At 31.2% G+C, this 13,956-nt stretch overlaps 1 protein-coding gene across 3 annotated transcripts in view; it reads left to right on the forward strand.

Annotated features, from left to right (window-relative positions):
• Positions 1-850: 850 nt before the first annotated feature.
• The window catches only part of LOC134692703 (zinc finger protein 148-like), a 41,034-nt gene continuing 27,928 nt past the window's right edge, over positions 851-13,956 (forward strand). Inside the window, exons 1-2 of one of the 3 annotated variants that reach the window (XM_063553188.1) lie at positions 851-951; positions 5,525-5,614. In XM_063553188.1, coding sequence (XP_063409258.1) covers positions 5,553-5,614 — 62 coding nt within the window. In that variant the 5' untranslated portion in view covers positions 851-951; positions 5,525-5,552. Of the gene's footprint in view, positions 952-993; positions 1,212-5,524; positions 5,615-13,956 lie in introns of those variants that run through there. The other 2 variants (XM_063553189.1, XM_063553191.1) reach the window with 2 other exon arrangements.

Below are 13,956 nucleotides of genomic sequence, written 5' to 3' on the forward strand. Positions count from 1 at the left end.
AATGTGTACCATAAAATCTCCACAAGCCAGTAGCACCGTCTTCTTTTATATCGAAGTTACTATAGACCGCAGGTTGATTTTACCTGTGTCGTTTCTAATGGAAATCAAATTCTGATCGAGACTCTTGTATGGCCCTGAACTATCCTGTTAAAGTTAATAGTTACTATATATAAAAGGAGTTAGGCTGACATCAAAATAATTCTCCTCATTACAAGGTTTTATTGGAAATCGAATACTACATGTTTGCCGCATAAATTATGTCGGAGTCATTTTTTTTTTAATTTCATGTCCTTCCGTATCAAGAAACATCAAGGACTTTAGCAGGTGCGGATGATCCCATTCAAGATTTTGATAGGGGTAGGGGCTGGCAAAGTTTGAAGTGGTACATACAAAAAGTCTATGAAATTTATCATACACTTAAATTTGCGGTTCACATGGGATCTACAGTTACACCTGTCTTTGCCATGATATGAGATTCCATATATTACGGGTAACAATATAAGTTATTCCTAGAATATAGAGGGGGTCAATATAGTCTAACCTTTGACGTTTTTTTTTGTAACTGGGAACTATCACTTGATCATGATGTTAATTTCAATCCGTTTGCACCCAGACTGGTCTCAGATACGCAATAACTTCAAGCGGATAATTACAGAAAAAAAATCATCAATTTTAACTTGTATAGATCTAGCCATTGTTATAAACTATTTACAGAAAAATCAGACGTATATTTAAATACTTCTTTGTGAATCAGAGATTTTCATTTGATTACGTTTTTTTTCCTAACTACAATTTTTTTAAGGTTTAAAAATTTTCACCCTTCAGTAACCTCATTGAATTTTTTTGGGACAGTCTAGGGGCGATAATCCGTTTCTTTGTAAAACAAAACGGTACTTTTTTATGCATTTCCGGCAGTAATGCCATGCAAGTGGAATGGTTAAACAAATGTAGGTAGGTTACATTGCACCTTATAATAAACGTGTGTCATGCTACAATGACTTTTGCATTGTTTACATTAAATATCACATTTCTGACGCATATCAACAAAAAGGAATGCGGTGGTCAAGATTAGACAATAAAAAAATAGTTGACCCGTTCAAGTATTGATTTTCTCAGGCTTTTTTCAGTACACATACAATGACCAGTATTTACATTTCATTGTTAACATGTTTACACAGGATGATAAAATTTATACGTGAGAATGTAAATGTGTAAGTGTTTATATTTTTTTTTATATTTTGCAACTTTTTTAACCACAGTAAAATGTGACTCAGTTACACAAGCACTTGCTGTACAGTACAATGTAAGTTTATCATGTTATTCATCCAATGGACATCTAAAAAATGTGGAATGTACATTCTTGACAAAAACGGGCATTCTAGTCCTAATTTTTTTTAACAGTAATTAACAGTCTTTTTAAGATATTTTTAATATTTGTGCATTTTAGAAAAAAGGGGGGACACATATTTACTCACCATGACTCCAGACGAAAAATATGATAAACTTACAATTTTCCTTCAAATAAGTTGAAAAGGGTAATTTTATAAAAACTGATGTTTTTCTTAAATTTTTATACAGAAGATAACATTTTATTTATCTGTGACATATCCAGGGGGAGGGGTGTTTCCAGGGGTTGGACCCCCCCTTTTTTTAAATACATTTGAATGGGGACATATACTATAGATTGACCCCTCTTTTATCATTGGTTGAGTACCCCCTTTTAAAAATGAGTAGAACAACCTCTGTTTATTTTCAATTATTTTTTTACTTGAAAAATAACTGGGTTTTATTGTCACAATTATTCTTGAAATATAGTACATTTGTACATTTTATGTGCAGACCAAATTGACCAATCAGGAATCAGCACAGTACCAAAGAGCTATGTTATTGGTCAAGGACCAGTTAACCTGTTGCCTAATATACATATAAAAAAATGCTGTAAACTTCTGCCCGTTAAGAGAAAAAATTAAGAAAGTCTCTACATTGAAGCCTGAATGATAATACATGTTATGAATTCAGTAACAGTCAATGATAATAAAAAGCTGTAAACAATTTTCTTGCAAATTCAAATCAGAAGTGCATACAGAAAAAATCTACTGTTTTTTTTATTTTTGTTATTTCAAAGTTAAAAATTCTTGAAAAAGAAATGTCCATGTCTACATTTTTTCTGCTAGAATAGAATCCTATTTTTTTTACATGCATTTAATTCCATTTAACATAGGGGTGAATGCAAAAAAATAGGTTAGTGTAGAAAACAACAGAGAAAATGACTAAAAAAAATGCTCAAAATTTAAAATCCACTGAAAAATCACAAATTTTGCCTGATATTTTTACTTGAGTTATTTCCCTTTATTGATGATATTTATTGAATTTGAATATTTTGGATATTATCTGTTGATAATTAAAAAACAATTGGTTTATAAAAAGAAAAATAATTCTGATTTTTATGAACATGATTGTAAATACATAACATGATTGCCTTGATTTTATTTGAACAAATTTGAAAAAAGCTTTGTATTTGAAAATAAAGAATACAGTTCATGCAGTTTCAGAAGAAAAAAAAATATGATTGAGATATTAGGATGAAAATGTATACAAAATGGAATGTGTTTGGCAATTAATACAATGTATGCTGTTCAGTTTGCATGAATGTTCTAATTCTTTGGGCTACAACTATTGACAACTGCCCTGGGTAATTTAAAAAAGCAGATTTTTATATTTTGAAATGCTTATATATAGGAAAATTGTGTGAATAAATCTTTACATAGTGCAAATTTAAAAGATATTAATTCCAATAAAAAGAAATTTTATGTTAATGCTCTATTACAAGGCACTAAAATGAAGTGATATTTTTGTGAAATTTAGATATTTTTGTAAAATTTCCCACTAAATTATTGTAATTTACAAATATTTTTCAGCATTTATTATCTCATGGATTGATTGAAGAATCATACATACAATTTTGTTAACTTGATTTACTGCATACAAAAAAGAACATGTACAAGTACAAGTCTACTCTTTTAGCCCTTCCAATTCAGATATCAAATCTGGGTGTTGTCAGATGCACAAAAAACTATGAAATGAATATTAATTAGGTTCTCATTGTAGGGGGTGGGGTAAAAAGAGAGGGGGGTCTAATCTCGAATTGTTTGACAAGATTCCATTATCCTGTTTATTATTGAAGTAATAACGCAAATAATTTTACGTGTCCCACCCAACTTTGTTACCCATTTTCACTCAATTATTTGACTTTTATGTGTCGCTCTTTCAAATAATCGGTCCATCCCACATCACTGTTAGCCCCTAATGATAAGTGTATCTGTTCATTGGTAATGATAATATTTTTATCTTTGATACACGTACATGTATGTATATGTATATTGTTTAACTTCTTCAATGAAATGAATCACAGCCTTACACAAAGCAATATTACATTTATTATGCAACATAATTTTGATGTGGGTAGAATATGCTTCTTGGGTAATTAAGCTGTTGCTCACATCTTATTTCTAAAAAAATGTCATTTTAGTTCAAATATGTCAATTTTAACATGTTTATGACAACACATGTACAATTGACATTTCTGCACTAAAACATTGTCATATTTTTATTTATATCATCCTTTTCATCATACCAATAAATTTTACATGCTTGAAAAATTCACTGTTTTTTTTGCAATTTCAGGGCCATATATAATACATGTAGATGAAACATATAAAATGTCTCTTACAAATGTATATATATATTATATCTCCTCCTTTAAAATATTTTTTTTAAAGATTTGTTACATGTTTGTCACATGTGGTTTTCAAATACACTTTTTTTTCAATAAGAAATTTAACCGAAAGAATTAAATTTGATGATCTTTTCTCTGTCACTTTCAGACACATTAAGGTGGTACCTAACACTACAGGGAGGTAACTCTGCAAAGCCAGCTAAACATTTTAATTACGTTGTGTTGTAAAGGGAATATCAAGCTTCCCAATGGTTAAAGTTGGTGTCTGTCAAACTGCTATATAACCAGTGTAATTTTTCTGATAAAATGGTTGGTTCAAAATTTTTGAAATTTTTAATATATTTTTGTTAAAGAGTCAAAGTAAATACATTGTCAAAATTTAATGAAAATTAAACGAGCCAAATTAATTTTAGTAAAAGTGTTGGGTACCACCTTGAAGAATAAGTGAGGGACATTTTTGTTTTCAATCTTGAGTACCTGACTGCTGACATTTTTCTTAGGGGAGACCTAACTAGATAGGGGTGGTGCTTCCTTTGCCCTCATATATCTACCCACTCTGTACGTTAGACTGACAAACTAATAAATCATAATCCAGGTTATGCGTCAAGCTAACATTGGTTTGGTTTTAGAATCAACAGAATACATTTATATGTTAAGCCCCAAAGGAGTATGTTCGACAAGGTCCTAAAATGGCCCCCTTTTTAAGCGTAAATTTCAAATTTAGATTTATTGATCACTGTCACGATAAATTAAAGCTAATACATTGACTAGATAGGATATAAGCCATTTTGTTGAAAAGTTTACGTTTCTGCGTTTCATTATGACGTCACAAGTTGTACTCATATTGATTTTTTTACGAAAAAATCAATGAAAATGGGTAAATTTCCTTAGATTATTGGACAGGAAACATAGAGCACAAACGTCGACAAGAAAGATCTTTATAAATAATGTTTGTACAGAAATTTCACATGTCTTATTTGAATATTTAGCTTGTCGCACCTGCGCTCTATGTTTCCTGGACCTTTATTTGGTTGAAATTTAGCTGATTTTGTCAAATTTCACCAAAATCTCTTATTTTGACCTGTTTGGGATGTGAAAATCATCGTGTTAAGAATTAAACTTTGACAAAAAAAGTTCTGATAAACTTTCTCTCATGTCTTTAAGGCAACTTAAAACATTTCTTGTCTTGTAACTATGAACTTTATTATTGGGGCCAAATATGGCCCTTACCGAACATACTCCTTTATGTTGCGAAAGCAGGGAACAGGAAACCTTTAATTTTGGTGTTGTCAGTAATGGCAGCAATATTTAGGTTTAATCTGTGGTAAAAGTTATTTTAAACATCATAATTTTGTCAACCCTTCATTGAAAGTAGCTTGACCAAAAGAGAGTATGATACATGTAGATATAGAGCCAAATTTTGAAATTTAAATTTAATTTTTTTTCAATATTTTACTGATAAATAGACTTCTTTAACTAAGCTAGAATTGTTAGTTTTCCTGCCAAGGGTCAGTGGGATTTTTTGGGTACTCTGGTTGCCTCAACCTTTAAAAACTATCTATCATGAGATAAGTACAACATGTAAGTGTGCTGAAAGTAGCATTAAGTGCCTTACAATCAATATTACATTCCATTTAAGTCTTATAATATAAAAAAGAAGATGTGGTATGATTGCCAATGAGACAACTGTCCACAAGAGACCAAAATAACACTCTTGTAACAAAATTAAAATAAACCAGTTGTGTATTTATTCATTCCTTGTTGTACATGTAACTCTTGTCTTTTCAGGATGAAGATACAAACCAAATAATCGGTCATGGCAGCCACAAAGAGTTTTCCATCAGAGTCCAGAAACTTTAAGCAGTCAAATGATTTAAGGTACTTTAATTGAGAGAAATAGTTAGTCCAACAGAAATTGACACTATACATAAAATATTTTGTAAACAATCACTTTGAAAAAAGGTGATTGCTAGTGAATCAGGATGATTGCTAGTGAAACAGTGATTGCTAGTGAAATGGTGATTGCTAGTGAATCAGGACGATTGCTTGTGAAACAGGGAGATTGCTGGCTAAACAGGATGATTGCTAGTGAAATAGAGTGATTGCTAGTGAAATAGAGTGATTGCTAGTAAAAAAAAGTGATTGCTAGTAATAAGGTGATTGCCAGTGAAACAGGGTGATTGCTAGTAAAACAGAGTGATTGCTATTGAAATAACGATTGTTAGTAAAAAAAGTGATTGCTAGTAATAAGGTGATTGCTAGTGAAACAAGGTGATTGCTAGTGAAACAGAGTGATTACTAGTGAAACAGGGTTATTGCTAGTGAAACAGAGTGATTGCTAGTGAAACAGGATGATTGCTATTGAAATAGAGTGATTGCTATTGAAATAGAGTGATTGCTAGTGAAAAGGTGATTGCTAGTGAAACAGAGTGATTGCTAGTGAAACAGAGTGATTGCTAGTGAAACAGAGTGATTGCTAGTGAAACTGAGTGATTGCTAGTGAATTTGAGTGATAATTGAGATCTACTAATTTTCACATATATATTTAAAGCCTGTGAAATATAATACAGAGAAATGTTTAGAATTGAAAAACCTTAATCAATATCATTCACTGTGAAAATTCACTATCAGGGGGAAGGGGGGGCACTAACTGCCTAGATGAGCTCCCTTCAGTCAAGTTTTAGCGATGTCCTAAATAATCAATCATTTTTTCCCACTGAAAAAACCTCTTCAATCCACCTCTGAATTAAGTGTCTAAAACAACTTGAAGGATGGTTTGAGCACAATGTATTGGATAAATAAACAATGTTTTGACAATAATATGTCAACTCTTACAGAAAAAAACACTACAGTGTTAAGGTTATGTAATGAAGTATTTGTCACTTACAATTTTTTGCTATATATTTAATTTGTTAAAATAACATTTGGAGGAAAAAATTGAAATGAACAAATGAAGGCATTTATGGTTGGATATTAACAAATGATGTTTTAATTATAAGACACAAAATTGTCTGAAGTGTATTTGTTTATTAGGTTATACTTTTTTTTGTTTTTTTGGGAAGTGAACATAAAAATTGATTTTTTTATACTATATAATTATATACAAAATTTTAGACAAAAATAATGTTAATGTTTTTATAAATATGATAATTGATGACCACAAGATACCCATACCTCACAGTGGGTCTCATTGGGGTCTAAGCGTGATGCGGGATTGCTGATTTTTTTGTAAGCTTGACACTTGAAAGTCAAATTATTGTGTAGTGAAAACGGGAAATGAGGTCTAACGGGACCATGGAAATGACAAAAAAAAATGAGAATTGCTTTCGTACATAGTGTAAGTGGGATACAATAATCTGACAAAACAGTAAGCGGGATTCGGGATCAGAACCCCCCCAATGAGACCCCCCTCACATCTTGTTTTATTTATAATCATTTACAGATTATTTGGATCACCCCTTGTAAATTGGTTCATTTCTTAAACTTCTTAATACTACAGTATGTTGGTGCTTATGTGGATTAATATCTGTCTTGTAAAATTCAAAACATTTTCAAATTTACTACAAGCTGTTCAAATCTGATGCAAGGAAGACAACTCCATTAAATTTTTCCAAAGTTTAATAAGTTAATCTGCACTTTTAGATCATGTCATCTATATAGCTATATCAAATGTATAAAATCTTTGAAAAAAACACTTTTTAAAGTCATTGAAAGTAGGAATAAGTATAAAGAGAAAAAATATACATGTACATTGTCTTAAAGATAAAACGCTGCTATCAATCAGTTGAGGTCCAAAAACTATGCACGTCACAGCGGAAAAGTGCATTTAAAGTATTCATTGCTACATGTAACACATCCCAGATGGTAAAAATAGCTAAATAAGTAATACAGTCAAAGCCTTCTGACCACTAAGAGAAAGTTGTTTGATTGATTGAAGATTGCTTAATGTCACATCAAGGCAAAAAAGGCTATTTACGAAAAGAAGTTAAATTTTATCTTGAGGTATATTATTTATAGGAGAAACTGATCTTTGCCTTTAGATTTTGGTAATTTCAGAACATTTCAGATACTGCAAAAAAAAATTTCTGCTTGACCAATGCATATTTGAGAAATTTTGTTACTTGTTGTTATTAGACTAACAATTTTTTTTTATTAAATTTTATTTATAAATATTTTACATAGACTGGTTCTAAATAGAGAAATTTTAGGTAGTTTAACAGTGCTTGACCAATAGTGCCTGGACTTAAGGTGTCATACCACCAATTAAAAGTCCCTATCTGTTCAACCAAATTTTGCAATTTTCACAGCTTTCTCAATATTTTACCTTAAGTTTAACTTCATAGAAACCAGGTATATCTTGAATTGTACATGTATCAGCTTTCTACATGCCAATTTTCAACAGGTGTTTAAAATCATATAAAAAAGAAAAGGTCTTCCGAATAGAGGTACCACTAAAATTAACCCCTGGTTTTCTGGAAATCTTAAATTGGTATACTATGGAGTGCATTAATCCTCAATTTTGAATGCAAACTCATATACAAGTAAATTTTAGCTCAAAATGGTCCTAATATATTTCTCTTTCACCAAAAGTTTCATTTCTGCCAATTTGTTGGTTAGTTTAGGTAAACAAGGACATCAAATGCACTATTTTTTGTCTGAGTAGGCCTACTTTCACATACGTTCTAAATTGGAGGGAGTAATTGGTGGTGTGACACCTTAAGTTGGTGTTGCCTGCCAAAGGTCTGTAGTTCTTTATGAATACATCTACTTTCTCTACCAATAAAAACTGGCCACCTCGGTGTACATGGTGTAGTAAACAGTTCTGAAAGTGGCATTAAAGATCAGCTATCAACCAACCATTATTTTGGACCATATGGTAACCTATAGATGTCCATTTAGGTTAACTCATAAGGTAGGGTTTATGTACTGTTGATGTGTAGCCTACATTTAGTTCATTGCATATTGATTGGTATTGATGACAAAAGAAGACAGCAACTTAATGTGATTTTGTATTGACATACATATAGAGGGTTGTAATGAGGGTACCTTCATGACATACATATAGAGGGTTGTAATGAGGGTACCTTCATGGTGAATAAGGATAAAAAATCTTGGCAAGTGACAAATAGGTAATTTTGGGTGCATGACAATAAAAATGGCACTTTTTTTTAGACCAATAAAGGTCAAAGCAGAGCCTTGGCTCACACATCCAGCAAGCTATAGAGGGCCCTCAAATTGACTAGTGCCAAACCATTCAAACAGACGGGGGGAATTATCCAATCTATATAAAAATAGCCAATATGTCATTATGAAAAACACTTAATATAAATCTTGCTTTAATCAAATCTATAGAAAGATTTTAATATTTCTGGTACATTGTATTGTTTTCATGAACCATTATAATTTATGAAAATGGTGTTTGTATCTTGCACTGTTATGTTATTCATGACCTACATTTTATGCACCATTGATTTTTATTTGTTCTGCTTAACAAATGGGTCAATAATGCTTTGATTTTTATACCCAGTTATTTTTATACTTTACCTGATTGTGAATAGAATTACATACCTGCCAACTTTTCAAAATGCCCTTGGGGGTTTTGCGTGCAAGATGGGTCTTATAGTCCTGATAAACCTTCAAGGGTCCTTCAAATGTCTTTTTAAGTTGTTTTTTGGCTTCTTCAAACTTTTCAATGCCTATTGCTATTGTAAAATTAACTGTTTTGTTTAAAATTGTATACAAAATTGCTCTTTCAAAATTCCCATTGTGGAGCTTTCATGGAGTAAATCCCCCGCAAATAGTGACAGTTGACAGGTATGTAATTAATTTGTTTTACTGAGTTTCTATGTCTGGTGACAACATCTATTAAATTTAGGTTACAACATAATCTGTCGAGAGTAGTTTTGTTTAGGAAATTTCTGGAAGTGTTTTGCTTTTTTAAGCTGAATCATTACATAGAAGTCATTTTGCAATGGCAGCTGTTTACTAGAATGAGGCTTTCCATAACTGCGTAGTTTATTGAAAATGAAAGGAAAAAAAACCAGGAATCTAGTTTCTCATTCTTGATTTATATAATATAACAATTTCTTCATTGCGGTACATTTGTTTCATTAAACTTTTGATACTATCTAATTTGATAAAATTTTGTTCAATATTTTTCTGCGTGAACAAATCTGTCTATAATGAAGCTTCAAAATAATTTCATCAACCTTAAAAAATGTGATGTTGATTGTCAGACTAACAAGTTTTGAAAGGTGGGTACACAATATTGTTTTTTTTAGTTCGACCTATTAGTGTATCTTAATCTAAATAAACGAAAGCATGTTGGAAAAAAAAATGAGACAGTGGATTTTACCTGTCTGATGCTAGACACAACAAAGATTTTTAGTATTAGGGATATTGTATGCAGATATTAAAAAGCTTTAGTCAGATATTAAAAATACAGTAGCAAGTTAACTCCTTGACAACAAGTACATTGCCATAGGAGGGGCACTTTCTCATAACAATTTTACATTTTTGTGGTGATATAAAATGTTAAGTGAAAAAAAAACTGAATCAGAAATTTTTGACGAAAAAAAAAAATTACATGGTAGACATCTACACTGAGTATGGCGTCCATAAAGGAGACATGATTTTCATTGATATAAGATATTTATTATTTCTGAAAAAATGACAACCAGATAATTTAATGCAGTGACACTTTTATTTACATAATTATTAAATTATCAAAATATTGTTTATGGTAACGTAATGCAGATTATGGAAAAAACAATACTGTACAAAAAAAAATCAAATTGCATTGAGGTATATGTAGGAAAGACAGGATTGACAAAGTTTTATTTCTTTTTTGATAAAAGTGTATTTTTTATGGCAAATTTCAGGGATCAACCATTTACTTTTAAAGGGGGTTGTATATTTTGTCTGAGTCAGAATTTTTTTTATGTTTACTGTCAAATAAATTTAATCCCCCATTTATGAGCATTATGTTTTTCCGTTTGTGCTTCTGGTCGTCTGTCAATCTGTCCCATTTCAGTTTAAAGTTTTTGGTCAAGGAAAAATACACATGTTCCCTATGATATGATCTTTCTAATTTTAATGCCAAATTAGAGTTATGACCCCGATTTCATGGTCAAATTATATTCAATGTTCTTGCCAAACAATAAAAATGGTCACATGATCCTATATAAGAGAACAGAGATGGTGCAGGATTTTGCTTTTATGCCCCATTTATGGGCATTACGTTTTTCCATCTGTGCATCCATACATTTTGTCAGTTTGACTTTCTTCAGCTTCAAGTTAAAGTTTTTGATAGAGGTAGTTTTTGATGAAGTTTAAGTCTAATCAACTTGACACTTAGTACACATGTTCCTTATAATAATGATCTTTCTGATTTTATTGCCAACTTAGTTTTAACCTCAATTTTATAATCCACTGAACATAGAAAATGATAGTATGAGTGGGACATCCATGTAGTATGGACACCTTCTTGTTTTAAAGTTGCTTTTCTGGAGACTGGTTGACAGTTGTCTATCTTTTCAACCAGATGAGGCCATTCATTTGTTAGCAACACCCTTAAAAAATTTACGACTTCTGAAAAAAGCTGAGCCTTTTGATATTAAATTAAAACAGATTTTAAATCTATTTTTGATAAATGTAGATTATATATGATAGGATGGGTAATCATGGACATGCCTTTAGCAGATAGCCAGGGACTAACATTTTTTAGTGACACTATAGATATTTCATGATTTCTGTTGTCTGCAGGGAGACCTTTTTTTCTATCAAGATAATACAATATTGATTGCAATCTAATTAAAAAAAGATATATGGAACTTGCATTTGTAAAAGAAAGTTAACAATGAAAAAGAAGCACCAGCCATGCCTTTTGACATCATCTTAAAACAGAATTTAACCTATTTTTGATAAATGGGGTTTGATAAAAGACTTTGTGTTGAAGGCAGTAACTTAACCTATAATGGTTTACTTTTACAAAGGAGAGTTGTCTCATTGGCACTCATATCTTATCCCTCTATATCTATTTATATTTGGTAGTATGGTTAATTATGGACATGCCTTTTAAAGCAGGGACATATTAATTTATTAGCAGCACATTTAGATATTTTTCTACTCCTCAATAAGCCGAGACTTTTGACATTATATTAAAAACAAGAAATTTAGGAGGGTTTTCTACAACAGCAAAATAAAAGGGGTGGGGGTTGGGGGGGGGGGGGGGGGGTTACAAAGTTCATATGGAAATATGAGTCAAAGTAAACTTTTAAAAATGTCAACATGGGGAACCCTCTTTAAATAGTTGGGTTAGTTTTCATCATACATTTCTTATCAATTTCCAGAATTCAAAATTATTCCAGATTCAAATAATTATTCCTTGTATAAAAAAGATTTACAACCTATTTTTGACAAATGGGGTTTATATTTGGTAGGATGGTTAACAATGCTGTGAAGATAATCATACTAATAATGTTATTCTGATCCAATGATTAATGCACACGTTACAACCCCTCGACATTTTTTCATGTCTGCACAATAATATATGCACATTTGACAACATCTTTACATATTTAATATGATATTTAGTTATAAATTGTACAAGATCATACTTGTATTTTGCTAAAGTATTAAATTACTGTTTTTCTTAACCTTATTTTAGGGGTTTAGTTACTATATTTTTTTTATGAATAATCATGTTTTATAAACTTTTCTCAATATTCTGTTTTCAAAAATGACATAGATTAAAGCCAAGAATTTAAAGAAAGTTTAAGCACTATATAACAAAAATTAGACATACTAAGAAGTTTCAAAACTATCCAAAAAGGAAAGCTGATTGTCTCAAAAAGTTAATACCAAGTTCAAAAGAAGTTTGTGAAAAGGGGGGAGGAGGGACATAAGTCTCATCCACAACCAGTCTGCACCAAAATCTTTTCTGACTAGTAGTAATAGTCCAAAGACTAATATTCTGACATTTTCTTATATGTCTTAACAAAATTTTACTTGTTGGAATAAATTTGATGGGCACTCATACCACATCTTCTTATATTTATTGTGTCAGTTTGAAAGGGTTAGTGGTATTCTGTGGCCAAGTGGTCTGTACATGTATTCTATTTATAGTAATTTATATTCTCATATAATCTCATGGTTCATTGATTAACTTTAAGTTTTTAGTAAGGTCAGTTTTCGTTAACTTCATGTTATAAGTCATGTTATAAGTCATGTTATAAGTCAACTTGACTTTATTTGGTCTGATAATTTCCTCTTGACTTTATTTGGTCTGATGATTGCCTCGTTAAATATCATTTTCATGGTTTGGTGATTAAAGCTAAGTTATTAGGATTAGTTTTGTTGTCTGCTCCTCAGTGACTTTAAGTCAAAGCTATGTAGGTGAACTAGTTTATCTTATTAGGAACTTTTATAGTTTACTGTATGGAGTTGGTTTACTTATTGCTGATCAGTCATAGTGGACGTCATTTTTTTTTAATAATTGTCTTATTGGCATTCAGTGGCAAATCCAGAGGGGTTCCTGCAATTGGAACCCCATTTTTTTTTTTACAATAAATGCATTTGAATGGGGCCAGCCCATATAATTGGAACCCCTCTTTATCCTGGGCTTGATCTGCCCTTGGCAATCATCCTTCTTTTTGATTTATAGGAGCCCAGTTAGAGGATACCAATGAACTTCCTAAATAGATAACCATCTGTGAAAAGGGATATTATATTGAGATTAACATAATGTAAAGATGCTAAAATTAGCAGTGTATCCAAATTGTTCTCATAAAACTTTAAAATTCTATAAGATTTCAATAAGGGATTCAGAAATGTATAGGGATGATGATGATTGTTTGAGTTAATGGTCCAAATTAGGAAAAATAAGGAAAAATTACCCTCTTAATACTCAAAACAGTATCCCTTGCTTTGATATGAGTCATCACCATTAGAGAATTATTCAATAAAATTTAGAAGGGGGCTAATAGTATGAAAAAGTAATTGAAATTTTAAAGTCTAATATAGGGAATATAAAATTTGTCCCTCAATTATTGAAAAATTGCACTGAAGTAATGGGGGATATGATTTGGTTCGTGATCAATCAAATGGGTGTAGTGTACTATTAAAACATTTTGGAAAGTCATAGTTAGGACAGTGGAAGATCCAGAGGGGGGATTCCAGGGGTTGAACCACCACCCCTTATTTTTTAACCATAAATGCAT

This window comes from Mytilus trossulus, chromosome 12 (assembly GCF_036588685.1).
Source record: "Mytilus trossulus isolate FHL-02 chromosome 12, PNRI_Mtr1.1.1.hap1, whole genome shotgun sequence".
In the NCBI taxonomy this organism is placed as follows: Eukaryota; Metazoa; Mollusca; class Bivalvia; order Mytilida; family Mytilidae; genus Mytilus; species Mytilus trossulus.